This window comes from Petaurus breviceps, unplaced genomic scaffold, assembly GCF_028583685.1.
Source record: "Petaurus breviceps papuanus isolate PSGF00001 unplaced genomic scaffold, PetGlider_PUasm1.0 90779, whole genome shotgun sequence".
NCBI classification, from domain to species: domain Eukaryota; kingdom Metazoa; phylum Chordata; class Mammalia; order Diprotodontia; family Petauridae; genus Petaurus; species Petaurus breviceps.
In genome coordinates, this window is record NW_027187344.1 from 11,547,509 (window position 1) to 11,563,336 (window position 15,828).

At 37.3% G+C, this 15,828-nt stretch overlaps 1 protein-coding gene across 2 annotated transcripts in view; it reads right to left on the reverse strand.

Moving 5' to 3' along the window:
- STXBP1 (syntaxin binding protein 1) overlaps nt 1-15,828 on the reverse strand; it is a 103,913-nt gene that overhangs the window by 68,657 nt on the left and 19,428 nt on the right. For both annotated transcript variants that reach the window (XM_069069556.1, XM_069069555.1), the window contains exon 2: nt 351-400. In XM_069069556.1, the coding sequence (XP_068925657.1) occupies nt 351-400 (50 nt within the window). The remainder of the gene's footprint in view (nt 1-350; nt 401-15,828) is intronic.

Sequence of the window (15,828 nt, forward strand, 5' to 3'; positions counted from 1 at the left end):
AAAAATCAAACATTTTCCATACCTTATATCACCAGTATTACTTTCAATAGTTTCAACATGTTACGTTAATTTATTGTATCTTATTTTGCATATAGCTTAATTAAAAAGGAGTTAAACTGATGATCCCTAATGTCACTTCCAACTCCATCTCAATACACAAAAAGTATGCAAACAGAAAGTCTTCTGGACAGTTCTTGAGCTTTTCATTTACCCTCCTCTTGCCCAATGTCTATTACAAGACAGTCTGCTTCTACTCTTTGCATATAGAGAAATTCTTTTTTCCCAAATTGTCCCATATTAACATTGATGCTAACTTACCCTGAGACTCCCAATTCTATTATTCCACTTACCTTCCACTCTCCCTTCTTTTTCACCTTCCTTATCACATCATGCATAATCTCTTTAAAAGAAAAAAGAGAAAAAGACCACACATTAGTTAAGTAAAAAGAACACACAAAGTTTTCCCAACAACCACCTCAACACTTAACACACAGACTAAGTCACTTATTTCCTTCAAGGGAGAAATGCATGACTCTTCAGTTATGCATTTCAGTCTACTTGAGGACTGGCCCATATTCCACACATATTGAAGATACATCTCCTTTTCCTATTAAGTAAGTTACAGTAATAAATGAGAGTCAGTCAAGTAAAATGTTATAACAAAGGAAGAAACCACAAATTGGTAGATGCATAAAGATCTCCTCTTTTTTTGGATGGGAGAGGAGTGACTGGTGTGGAAGAGCCAATAAAATTTCAACTGCTACAATACTTGACATAATATCTGGCCTCTGTAATTCTATAACTCTGATTACATGTATAGAGTTATGATTTTGCCTTTTAGAACTTTTAACTATAAGTGCTATATTTTTCCATTCTGGGGAAAGTAAACGAATCAATATTTCTTGCTATAGAATTCCCATACATACATACATATATATAAACATTTATATACAATTATATTAAAAGGTAAAGTCTTTATTCCCTTCTTAGGGTCTTTGGATTAGGAATTTACTTTTCCTCCCCTATAGAATCTGCGCTAACATTTCACATATGTAATCCCAAGGAAAAAATGAAGTATCTCTATGATGCCTCTGATCCTTTGTTTTAGAGACCATTCTCTTGGCAGATAATTGGCATGTAACCTGTTAAGATTAATTGTCCCTTGCTTTTTGTTCTCACCCCTTAAATCAGTGGAGAAAGTCTTCCCCTCTTTTTCCAATGATAACCTCATAAAGTTTCCACCTAGACTCAGTCCCCTAAGCATCTGGAAACACAGAAACTTTCATATTCTCCTTGTTGGCCAACCTTTAGTAAGCCAGAGAACATTCAATCTCACACTCTCAGCTTCTTCAACCAATTACTGGACACAAAGAGCCCAATAATAAATCTGGAATCCAAAGTTGCCAGTAACACCTTGTTGCCCACCAATCACCACCCTAGAACTTTGTAAGGCCAAGCATGAGCAGCTTTCCAGAGGACTGCTTCTGTGAAGAGCTTTCAAGGTTCTGATTACATAGTATAGCAAACTCTCTATTTATTCAATAACAAATCAGAGCAAAACATTTACAGAAAATCAAGGTTCAACACTGACGATGTTACAATTTATCACTGAAAATCAAAATCCATCATTCACCATGTCATAACAACTTATCACTAAAATGGCCACATAGTTTTCACCAAAGTGGTCACATAGTTTTCAACAAAGTACATTCATTTAATCAATCACAGAGTCCTTAATTCAATCACAAAGTACAATAGTCAAAGTCCCCCACCCATGGGGTGCAATTAAGTTACAACTTCAACAGTCACTACTCAGTACTCTCTTAAGGGGTAGTGGAAAGTACAACAACCATCCACCATGTAATGTAATACCAAGCAAAGGCAACTTCCCAGGTTCAAAATACCAGCACAGGTGCTCTCTATTTTATTCAGTGACAAACCAAGAACAGAGAAGATCAAAACATGACATCATTCAAAATACAGCATTTACTAAGTGTGATTAAATAATCTCCAAGTACTACCCCACCCCAGGACCTTCCCAATCATTCAATCAATTACAAAGTCCCTGTTCTAAAATACTACTCCACCCCTAGGCTATACCTTAATTAAGTTCACCACAAAACCCATCTTCTCAAATGGAGATTAGTTTCCAAACATAGGTAAAGTACCTTCATTTGTCAATCACAGAGCACAATAAGGTCAAAAGTTCCCCACCCCTGGATCACAATTGAATCTACCCCAGAGTTACATCAAGTTTAAACACAGCACTTAATACCCAAATGGAGCTCTTTTCTTCATCTTGACACGAGGCAAGTTCTCAGCAATCTTAGTTCCTGGGGAGACAAGGCTTAGCAAGGCCATAAGATACATTGCCAGTCCCTTCATGAATTTATCCTCTGTCTGTAGAACAGTCCTAGAACCCCTGAACACATTAGCAAAGCCCTCTCCCAGGATTTCTGTAAACATACAACAAGAAAATCCTTCTTCAGGGCTTCCGAACCAACAGAAAGGTTCCCAGACCCCTGCAACAACAGCACTGTCCTTCACCAGTGGACAGTATTCACTCTGTCTGTAGGACAGTCTCCAGACCCCTGCAACAACAGTACTGTCCCTCATCAGTGGACAGTATTCACTCTCTGTCTGCAGGACAGTCTCAGGGCTTCTTAACCAAATGCCAGGTTCCAGGACTTCTTCAACAGGACAGTCTTTCACCAGTGGATAAATCTGGCAAAATAACATCAAAACAGACAGACAAAGTACCAGCAAAACAGCCATGTCTCCTCAGTCCTTGGCAGCTCAGGGGGGCAGGTCTCAAAAGTCCAGGGCAATTCAAAGCGGCCACCAGCAATTCTCTTAGTCTCTCTCTCTCCACGAGGTGCTGCTTCCAAAAAGATCTTCCGCCTCTCTCTTGTGTCTCTCCAAATCTACATCACCAGCTCCTCCCAATTCAGGACTTTCTTTTCACATCAACAAGCCCATCCCACAGGTGGGATTAACAAACTCTGGGTTTTAACACAATCAATTTGAAAACCAAGCCAATACAGGGGAATCTTTAATTGCCATTACTATCACACACCCCTAGGTCACAAGTATATTATAATTTCATCAGTCACTACTCAGTATCCTACTTCATCAGTCACTACTCAGACAATTTCATCAGTCACTACTCAGTACCCAAGGAGAGGTCTTTTCATCTTGACTCAGAGCAGGCTTTCAGCTTCCATGGTCCCAGCCCCGCTCGAATCTAACCAACTGCCACCTGAGTTCAAAGGCAGACGGCTCCCAGTTCCTTGTCCAACTCTCCATGCAGTTCCTGCTCCATACTGAAGCTCACAGTGTCCAGTCCACCTCAAATCTCTCACAGTCTCTGTTCCTGGGAAGACAACGCTTAACAAAGCCACAAGAAAATTCATAAACATTAACAAAATCACAACATTTGTATGAAGTGCTGGAACCACAGTCATGCTTCCTCAGTCTTTGGCAGCTTTGGCTGGCCTTCAGAAATCCTCAGCAGCACCTCAGTAGCACCGGCTGGCCCTTGGTCTTCAGCACCATACACTCTGTTCTCAAAATCGAAATCCCTTTATCCGCCCTCCATGTGGCTTGCTCCAAGAAATTCTGTCTCAGTTCTCAATTCCCATTCCTCTTCTCAGTTCTTCTCAATTCTTAGTTCAGTCTTCAGTCCGGCAGCAGCTGCCCTGCCTCCATGATGCTTACCCCTAGGAAATTCTGACTGTCTAGCTTGTGCTCTTCCTTAACACGGTATAGCTCCTCTCTGTTCAGCCCCTTCCTGTTACATCAGCAACAGGGGATCATACCTTCTGTTTCTTTAACAGAGGTTTAATTTGAAACTAGGTGCTAAGTACCTAATCAGCTTTCTAATACAAAGGGATCTTCAAATTTTATTACTATTACAAACTGTCAAAAAGAACTGTCAGAGATCAGACTTTTCCTATACAAAAAGGACAGGCTGAGAAGTCATCTTCTAAGCTATCGCATCAACTCAGCATGGGGAACAGTCACATTATCACCCCAATCTGGACACAGGTTTGGAGGCTCCCTGTATCTCACTCCCATTTCCAGATAGCTGTAAAGAATATTCTTTAATAAATCTCCTTTGGATATGTAAATTTTTTGTAAGTTTCCTCTTCCTCTCCCTCACGTAGATGCTTGTGTTACTCCACAATCACTTATTTGGAGGAGCATTTGTCACCATCTGAAGGAAGTGAAATGAGTATAAGAAACAGAAAGTCTCCTAATTTAAAAATTCCTCTTATTCAAGGGCAGTGAGGTGGCTTGGTGGATAGAGCTCTGCACTAAGAATCAGGAAGATTCATCTTGAATTGAAATCCAGCCTCAGATACTTACTAGCTGTATGACCTTGGGCAAGTCACAACCCTATTTCCCTTAGTTTCTCATCTGTAAAATGGGATGGAGAAGGAAATAGCAAACCACTCCAGTATCTTGCCAAGAAAATCCCAAAGAGGGTCACAAAGAATTAAATATGACTGAAAGGACTGAACAACAATAAATTCAAGGAGCACTCATTCTAAGTGCTGCAGTAAATAATCCTACTTTGGGAGGGAGCTAATTTTTATTGATACCTTTTGTTCTTAAATCACCTTCATTTCCCAATTTATCCCTTTCTCTCCCAGAGAACCATTCCTTATAAAAAATAAATAAGGGAAAAAACCCCATAGTTGTGCAAAACTAAACAAAGGTCTGACATTATATGTGGTACGTCCTCCACCTCTGCAAAGGAGGAAGAAAGGTAAATGCTGTGTCTCTTCTTCAGAGCCAGTTTTCCTCACTGTGATTACACAGCCTTCAGATTCAGTTTTCTTGATGGTGCTGCTCTTTTCGTGTATACTGCTACAGCCATTAGACAGGCTGTTTTCTTGATTCTGATACTTCATTTTGTGTCCATTCTCAGAGGTAACAGAGGATAGCCTAAAATGTGCTGGATTTGGAACTGGTGGACCTAGCTTCCAATTGTGCTTCTCCCCTTACTATGGCATTGAGCAAATCACAAAATCTCCTTCAGCCTCAGTTTTCTTATCTGTAAAAACAGAGGACTGAACTAGAAGGCTTCTAAGGGCCCTGTCAGTTATAAATTTTTGATCCTGTGAAGTCTTCTTATATTCTTCTCTGTATTCTCAGTCTTAATTGTTTCTACATTGCAGTAATTACAGTCATGAACCACAATTTGTTTAGCTAGTCCTCCAATCTGTGTGCATTTACTTTGTTTCTAGGCCTTTGCTATTACAAAAAATAGTGCTGCTATTAATATCTTAACATATATGGGAAATTTCACCTAATGGTGGGCTCTCCAAATCAAAGGACTCACAGCAAGCTTGAAAGACAGATGTAAACATCAGATATTTTAACCACTGAGCCCATCTAGAGCAAGTGCTGGGGCAGGGTTTAATGGATATTAGTGTGTAATAAGCCCAAATTAAGATGATCCCTAAGCAGCATCACTATTTTTTCTGAGGGGGGAAGGCAAGGCAATTGGGGTTAAGTGACTTGCCTAAGGTCCCACAGCTAGTAAGTATTAAGTGTCTGAGGCTGGATTTAAACTCAGGTACTCCTGACTCCAGGGCTGGTGCTCTATTCACTGTACCACCTAGCTGCCCCAGCATCACTATTTTTAATATTTGATGTTTAAATACTGGAGTAAATCAAATCACCCTTGAGGCTTAAAGATACACCCAGCAAATTGGTAAAGATGACAAACAACTGTAAAAATCAATGTTGGAGATACTGTGGAAATCCAAGTGTACTTATAATACATTGCTGGGGGAGTGGTGTGAACTGAGCCAACCATTTTGGAAAGTAATTTGAAATTATGTGACTATAAATACCAATACCTTTTAACCCAGAGAACCCATCACTAGACATATATCACAAGAAAGTATAAGATAAAAAGAATTGTCCCCTATCATACCAAACATTCACAGCAGCAGAGAACTGGAAACAAACTAGATGTCTATCAATTAGGGAATAGCAAAACGGACTGTGGTACATGAATATAACTTAATATTAGTAAATTGTATGAAAAAAGTTAATACAAAGAATAGAGAAACATGGGAAGACTTCTATGAAGGAAAGAAACAAAGCACTTACTCTGTGCCAGACATTTGTATTAAGTGTTGAGGATACAAATACAAGCCAAAAAAAATTACTGCCTTCAAAGGCTTTCCATTCTAATGGGGGGGAGCAACAATACATCAAACTGAAAAGCAGAAGACTGAGGGTAGAAAATGGAGATACCCTGAGGTGGTGCATGTTTTTGAATTTTGGAAGCCAGGAAAAGGGTCAGGAGTAGACTGTAATAAAGCCATATTGGGACCCTCCACAAAATGAAGGCTCTAGGAGGAACTCACTAACAGGAGAAGAGGACAAGCATTACAGAAGCATATTCTAAGTTGAAAAGGCTACAAGGGCAGCAGGATGTTCCAGGATAAGGAGACCCTAGGTGCTGAGAAATCTGATGCAACGTGAAATAAGAAGAACCAGGAAAACTATTACAACAATATATGTAGAAAGAACAACAAAAACTGCAACTGAATGCTGTGTACTTATAATGAAGAGATGTAAGAATACAAGCTCCTTATTAGCTTCTTTGCAGAAAGGGGAGACTATGGGGTAGAAAACTTAATATGTTAGATTTTATTGATATCTTAGTAAATTTTGATGAAGTATGGATTTTTTTCTCTATACCTTTTATTCTTGTTGTATGAGATTGCTCTCTGGAAGGGGTAGAAAATATATTTGGAGATGAAAGTCATAGGGCCATAGATTTTGGGCTAGAAGCTACCTCAGAAGTTATCAAGTCCAACACCTTAATTTTACAGATGAGAAAACTGAGGTTCAGAGAAAGGTTAGGGAACTTGCCTTTACACAATAGGTATAAAGATGGGATTTGAACCTTGATCTTCTTGAAAACAAGTCCAGCACTCTATTTACTATATCATAATGCCATCACAATGTAAAAACAAAAGAAATCAGTAATTTTTTTTTTTTTGCTTTTCTGGAGGGGGGGGAAGGCAGGGCAATTGGAGTTAAGTGACTTGCCCAAGGTCACACAGTTAGCAAGTGTTAAGTGTCCGAAGCCGGATTTGAACTCAGGTCCTCCCAACTCCAGGACTGGTGCTCTATTCACTGTGCCACCTAGCTGCCCCCCAAAATCAATAATTTTAAAATAGTGGAGTGTTAGGGGATCCAAGTATATGATTAATATTTATAAGAACACTTCAGACACCCAGGTTCTAGTCCCAGCCCTTTTACTAACTCCTTGGTAGTCTTAGACAAGTCATTTTATCTCAATGCCCCTTAGTCTCTTCATCTGTAAAATATAGTGACCAAAATAGAGAACAGGTGATTTCTAATCTGGGGGGGAGGGGGCTAGCTCTAAAGGTATATTTTAAAAATCTCTAAATTTGAATTTTGATTCCCCTTAATATAAAGAAAAATTACATGCCATGAATACTTTCTTAGGTAGAGAGAAAATATCATTGGGAAATTAAATAATAAGCTGATACAATTTCTCACGGACTGATAATAATAGGAGTCAATAACCTTCTCCACCAACTCATTTCCTTTCCCCAATTCTGAGGATAAAGTCCTGGGTGTTTGCAATAGTCAGTTTTTGGCCCTTGCCCTGAGTTTTTCTAATCTAACAAATAAAGGAAATAAGAATTAGAGGCCCTTTTAGTTAGACGTATCAAGTCGCTTGAATTATTTGCTTATAATAATCCCTTGCAACCCTACTTCAAAGCCCTTCTGGACCTGATTCATTATGTTAGCTCAAGACATAATTCTTCTATGACCAAGGTAGGTTCCTTGACACTTCCCTTCAAGTTTTTGTTATACTACTCTAGTCCACAGTCTGTATCTTTAAGGGAAGTCATTTGTAGAAGTCAGAATCTATTATCCCTATAGTCAAGCACTGTAACCTCAAGCATGTTACCTCTGCCAACCCAACTTCTAAGTAATCCCTAAATCAATCCAACCTCTCCAAAGGGCCATCAAAAGACCAGAGTCAAGCCTAGTACTATCTGAGGGCATTTCCAGAACAGTCTAATATCTCCAAAGTACTTAAGGTCGTTGAATTCAGTCAAGATCTACAAGGGACAAGAATATTAAAAAATCATGGTATACTTGAAACCTTGGTATTCACTCTCATTTACCACAATGACGTATATACAAAGATAGCATGTATTCAGGGCCAGGAATCTTATGGCTTAAAGGAGTCAAGAAAGAACCAAAGATATTCTGGCACAACCAAATTTCTTCAAACTACAAGGGTCTCATGGATTATAATTATTTTTATTAATATTACTATTCCTAATAATTATTATTTATGCTGATTATCATAATGACTCATATCTATAGAGTAAGTTTTACAAGTCCTTTCCTCACCATTGCCCTATGAGGTATAATAATTTCTTGCCATTCAGTTGTTTCAATCACTTCTGGCTCTTCACTGCCCCAATCTGAGGTTTTCTTGATAAATATACTAGAGTGGTTTGCCATTTCCTTCTCCAGATTATTTTACAGATGAGGAACTGAGGTCAGCAGGGTTAAGTGACTTTATAGTAAGTGTCTGAGGCCAACATCTGACCTTGGGAAGATGAGTCTTTCTGACCACACCCAACATTCTATCCACTGGTTACCTAACTTACCCTATATAATAACTTACACTTATATGTTTACATTAAGGGTTTTTGGTCAATGTTGTTCAGTCATTTCAATTGTATCTGAATCTTTGTGACCCCATTTCAGTTTTTCTCAGCAATGATACTTAGAGTGGTTTACCATTTCCTTCTCTAGCTCATTTAACAGATAAGAAACTGAGGCAAATAGGGTTAAGTGACTTGTCTAGGGTCATACACTTAGAAGTGTCTGAGGACAGATTTTGCTAAATAATTTGTTTCCTTCTTTCTCCCTCCTTGGCAAGTCACTTAACCTATTCATCTATGCACATACACATGTACATACTGCATACAGCATATACATATAAACATATGCTTCATTCACACAAAATAGTTAAATTGTAAAACCATCTGGGCAGGGATCATATCTGATTTAGTGTTTTGTATTGTATCATTTTTGGTTTTCAGGAAACATTGCCTACATCATTGAGCAATTTGGAGGAACAATATAATACAACTCCTATAAATATTAAATTCAAATATCTATCACATAAGACTCGCCCCACTTGTCACTTACTTTAGTAATTAATGAAATAATAAATTTCAAGCAGTTGGGAAGGAATGCGTAAATGCTAAATAAAAAATAAGTAGAAATGCACCCAAATTCTGAATCAGAATCAACACACTAAAAAGTACCACCAAATAGCATATGCAGGTAGTAATCTATGAACTGTTTATGAAAAGGAATGAAATGCACTGTATAAGAAACAGAAAGCAGATGTCATTTGTTATTACTTCAGATTTTTTTTAACAGTCAAATACAATCCAAAAAGAGACCAGGCAATGAGAATCAGAAAAGATCTGGAAACAGATTAACCAAAAAGATGATTTAAAATGTCATCCTGAGGATTTATACACTATACAATCAAGAAATTAGCCAAAGTAATAAAAAAAACCCAACTACTATTCAGTTGTTTGAGAACACAATGAAAATTCCTGAGATTAGTTATTACTAAATAATAGCCAACAATGTCCTGCTTTTTTTTTTTTAAAGAGTGAGGAGACACAAATGGAAGAGAGTATAGTTTAACATGGCTTTCTGAAAAACTAATCCTGCCGGGTCATATGCTACAATCTGCATATTATTTAAATATGTACTATAATTCATAGACTCATAAAACCTTAGAGTGAAGGGAAAGCTTAATAATCACAAAGCCCAACCACCCACCTAAAGCAGGAATCTTCTCTGCAGAATTCTTAAGAGTCATCCTACCTCTCCCTGAACACTTTCATCAGTTCATGACTTTTTTTTTTTGCATTTTGGAAAGGGGAAGGTAGGACAACTGGGGTTAGGTGACTTTCCCAAGATTATATGGCTAGTAAGTGTTAAGTGTCTGAGACCGAATTTGAACTCAGGTCTTCCTGAATCCAGGGCCGGTGTTCCATTCGCTGTGCCATTTAGCCGCCCCAGTTCATGACTTTCTGAGGCAAGCTATTCATTCATTCCATTGCTAGATGGCTCCAGTTTTCAGTTCCTCCCTCAGATTGAGCTAAAATTTGCCTAGTGGACAGGGACCATGCCTAATTTTTGCATAACATCATGCATGTGTATCCATTTTAAACACTAACAAAAGATGAGGCTTAAGGAGTCAGAGAGAACTTGCCATGGATCAGGATCATGTCCTATCTCTGACACACACCAACTACGTGGCCATGAGCAAGTCTCTAAACCTTTCAATGTCCCAGATGTGCATCAGTGAAGGAAGTTTCCACACTAGGAATTCTCCACACTGATGAACTCACAGGTATCAACCAAAAATAAAAAAAAGTTAATGAAATAAGATACTGCTATCACACATATACATATGCATATGGTCATAGTTTAAGAGCAAGACCTAATAACTTCTTTGTTCAGAACTGGCTTGCTGATGCCTCAACAATATCTTTTTCACTTTAATGTCTACAAAAGTCAGAAGTTGACAGTATTTGTAATAACCAGGTGCAGCAAAGACAGAGTGAATATTGTGCTCTCTGAGCACCTATTCTTCTATAAATGAGCATTCTATAGTCTACAGTCCTATCAACATTCCTCCTGTAAGGTGAAGAGTAGACGGACGGACACACACACACACACACACACACACACACACACACACACACACACCTCCTGTACTCATTGCCAAGTAAACACAAGCAATTCTAGCAATTGCCCTAAGACCAAGACCTCCAGTAGGTTGGTGATATGCATTTTAAAAATGTCTGCTATTAACTTAATGAAAAAATCTGATATACTGTCAGATATGAACCTCTTCTCTAGCTAGTACAAGATCAAAAAATAAACCCATTGAGTTTAAATTTTAATATTCTATTTGCACAGATAAAACTCTCTGGTTTCACTAACTTGACAGTGTTGCAAGCAAAAATAACAGGTTCTCAGAAATTTCAATTAGTTACATTTATACTATCTTTGTTGGGCAGCCTCAAAACTTGAAAACCTTGGCAAAGCCACATCATGTGTGTCTAAAGTCAATTCAGTGATTCTTAATGATTTGGAATTTTTCATCATTGGATGAGACTGCGTTGAGGATTCCCTTTGCTAAGCAAACCTACCACTAGAGATAGTATAAGTTAACATAGAGGTTCCCAAACTTATTTGACCTACCCCCACTTTTCAAAAAAAAAAATTACTCAGTGCCTCCCTGGAAGTATACCTGCTTTAACCCTTTGATGCTTTTTTTAAATTTACATCATTTCAAAAAATATATATAGTTTTTTTAAATGATGTATCTTAAATTTAATAATTCATTGTAAATTTGTGGGGTTTTTCCTGCATTAATATTTTGATGACACAATATTGCATCTCATGTAACCATACTTATAACAAGTCATTACACGCACATATTCCCGCAGAGGCATGCTGGACTTCCTGACAACATGACACTTGCCTGCCAACACTTACTTGTTAAGACCTGTCCAAGGACTTGATCACTGATTGTTTATAACTTGCATTTTGTGCATTTATTTGGAAAATAAAGTAATCACTACAACTTTAACTGTGTTACACAACAGATGAAACATGTTCAAATAGTTTTTCAAAATTTTCCTTATTTTTCCACCACCCCCTTATTTTTATTTAATATCCCACAACTGCACTGTAGGCTACTATTACCTTTTCCCTCATCGTTCCAGCACCTCCCTTCCACCCCACCAGGCATGGTATTACCCACTTTGGAAACTTATGAGTTAATTCTAAACAAAATCACAAGAATAATATTTAAAATATTTGAGAACAATAGACCAACATTTCACACCAAATATCAAGATAAGTTCAAAATGGGTACATTATTTAGACATAAAAGATGATGACAGCATAAGCAAATTAGGGGAACATGGAAAAAGTTACCTGTCAGATCTAAGAATAAGGGAAGAGGTCCATGACCAAACAAGAGACAGACATCACAGGACACAAAATGGATAATTTTGATTTCTTGAAATTTAAAATTTTTTGCACAAACAAAAACAATGCAGCCAAAATTAGAAACAGGAAAAATTGGGGGGTGGGAGATTTTACAGCAAGTTTCTCTAATAAAGGTCTCATTTTTCAAATATATAGAAAACTGAGCCAATTAATAAATGGTCAAAGGATCTGAACAGGTAACTTTCAGAAGAAAAAAATCCAAATTGACAACAGTCATATACAAAAAAATTCTAATACTTTTTTAACTTTATTTTTCTTGGTCTGTTTTCTTTGACAACATGACTAATATGGAAATATGTTTCATGTGACTGCACATGTATAACCTGTATCAAATTATTTGCTTTCTCAATGATGGGGACAGGGAGAAAAAAAATTTGGAACTCAAAATTTAAAAAAAGAATGTTAAAATTTTTTTACATATAATTAGAAAAAATATTTTTAAATTCTCTAAATCACTAATAATTAGAAATGCACATTGAAACAACTCTGAGGTACCACTTCACAGCCATCAGATTGATTAATATAAGAGAAAAGGAAAATGACAACTGCTGAGGGGATATGGAAAAATAGGTACATTAATGCACTGTTCCTGGAGCTGTAAACTAGTCCGACAATTCTTGAGAATAATTTGGAACTACACCCAAAAAGGTATAAAACTGTGCATAACCTTTGATCCAGCAATAACACTACTAGGTCTGTATCCCAAAAAGATCAAAGAAAAAAGAAAAGGATCTATGTGTACAAAAATATTTATAGCAGCTCTTTTTGTGGTGGTAAAGAACTAGAAACTGAAGAATATCTATCAATTGGGGAATGGTATATGGTATATGATTGTGATGAAAGTTGTTCAGTCATTTTTCAGCTGTGTCCCACTTTTCATGACCCATTTTGGGTTTGGTTTGGTTTTTTTTTTTGCAAAGATACTAGAGTGGTTTGCCATTTCCTTCTCCAGATCATTTTACAGACAAGGAAACAGAAGCAGAGGCCTGGCACTCTATCCACTGTGCCACCTAACTCCCCACCTAGCTGTGACAGAAAACTATCATGGCTTTGGAAAAACCTGGGAAAATTTGTGTGAGCTGATGCAAAATGAAGCAAGCACTACTTACTTACTGAAATGAATAGCAATACCGCAACAATGGTTAACTGTGAAAAACATAGCTCCTCTGATCAAAACAATGATCTAAGACAATTACAAAGAACTCATTAAAAAAAAATTATATCCACCTCCAGAGAGAGAACTCAGAGAGGGCTCTGAGTGCATACTGAAGCATATTTTTTTCACTTTACTTTTCTTGCTTTTTTTTCTAACAACATGGATAATGTAGAAATGTGTTTTTTGTAATTTCACCTATCATATTTCTTCCCTTCTCAATGGGTAGGCTAGAAGACAGAAGGAGGAAAAGAATATAGAACTGAAAATAAAAAATTTTAAGGAAAAAATTTAAAAAATATTTGAGAACACATTTTTAAAGTACTATGCTTTTAAGGTACCCAACTATTTAAAAAAAACACACAAAATAATAACAAATCATTTTTATCCGGACATTAAATAGTTTCCCTAAGGATCTCTACTAGGCCAAGGTTTTCAGTTATTCTGCATAATTACATAAAAGTAACAAAACCACATTTTATATTTTCCTATAATCCAAACTTCACAATTTAGACTACCTTTTTTCCCAGTTAGTTCAAATTAGGGAGATCTTCCCACAATCACAGGTATTTGGCAAAAACATTTTGTTGATGATACTAAATGAATTCAATCAATTTTAAGACAGTTTGGTACAAAAACACTGAAGTTGGAGTTAGAGGACCTCAAATCCTGGCTCTGCTACATACTACCTATGCAACTGTGGGCGGTCACTTAATGTCTTTGAGTCTCAGTTTCCTCATCTGTAAAATAAGAGGTTTCCACACTGAGAATCCCAATAGCAGTTACTTCTCTATCAAATTATCTATTTACTTTGCACATATTTTGTATGTACATATTTTATACATACTTATGTGTATATATTGTATGACACTGCGCAACTCACTTAAACTCTCTGTACCTCAGTTTCCTCACATGTAGAATGAGGGGATTGGACTCAATAGCCCCTAAGTTTTGTTCAAGCTTTAAATCTATGATCCTATGAACTGTACTGAGGTTCCTCAAAACCTACAGAGCAGCTTCTCAGTGCTTCCTATGAGAGGAAGCAGAACCATCTCAGCCCCGCCTGATAAAAGAGAAATGAACAATGCTTAAGGTACTCCTCACAGAGAAGAATGGAATCAAACCATCTAGGGTCCTCATTACTACTTCTCAAGACTGGCATATCTCAATTCATAGAGGCATTATTCTAAAAAGCCTCAATGTAACTTTTCTAGAGGTTGATTAGTTGAATGATAGAGCTCTTTATTTCCAAATATTCTGGGAAGGGAATAATATTGTAAGTAATGGCTATTCCTGTTTCAGGCCCCAGTGAACTAGGAAAAGCTCTACCCTCTTCTTTTCAACAATTTTTAAATTCTCTCACCTAGATCTGTTTTTTTGTCAATTGTTTTTGGTAAGTGATAATGTACATTATCTTCTATTTTCGATTTTGTTCTAAAATTTTTTCTTGTCTCGTGGATTCACTGATTTCATTTCAAGGAGGCCATTACTTGAGTAAGGTTTATAAACTCCTGTGATGAGCTGTTTATTTTGCTAACAATTCTTTATTCCCAAGGGCTTATTTAATTTTCATTATTTGGTTTTAGTTTTTTTAGGAACTTTTCTAGACCTTGTGACCAAGTCTTTTTTTTTTTTTCAAAACAAATAATATCTGTAAAGTGTCTAGCACAGAGCCTGGTAACAGTAGGCACTTATTACCTCCCCCTTTCTCTGAGCCTCTACTCGCAGTCATTATAGAATTCTCTCCTGTATTCATGTCTTGGGTGTCTCTGATTCAATGAAGTTTCTTTATCACAGCAAATATCCTGTTCTGTTAATGCATATTTCCAGCCTCAATCCACTTCCCCCTGCATGCTATGATGGGACAATGGAGTTCAGTGTAGTCCTAATCTATATTATCTGAGCTCTACTGGTTTATTCTTACCCTGATATATCTGTGCTGATAATGCTGGCAGATTTTAGGGTGTCTCTATAACTCTCCTAGTTCTGGTTTCCAAAGAGGGCAATAATGCCCCCTGGGGTACACTAATAATGCAGGGGGGTGTAGTAGCCTCAGGTACAGTTTGGGGGGGCACTGAATAAAAATAAGGGTTGACCTAATCTAAACCCAGGGGCCTACTGAGTAACGTTTTATTTTAAAGGGGGAGGTCGGCCAAATATGTTTGGGAATCTGTTATATCCTCAAGGATATCTGAGATCAGTGGTTTATAAACTTTCAGAGCTCCTAAGAAAGCTTTTGTGACCTCTGTAGAGCTTTACCAGTTTCTATCTCCTCAGAGTACTACAAGTAATCTGCTGCCTTGAACTTCCTCCGTGAAACACTGGTTTTCCTGACCTCAGTGTGCTTGAAAAACCTCTGGTCTTCAGTGCTAGGTTTCCCAGTCCAGAGTTCAAACGGTGCCTTACTGGTTTCTGCCTTTTTGTGCGATCTTGGGCTGAATAAAAGGACTATAGTTCTTTTTTCAATTTCTTGATCATTTATTCAGTCTAGTGCTCTTTTTTTAATCTTTGTTGGAGGATTTGTGTGAGAACTGGGATGT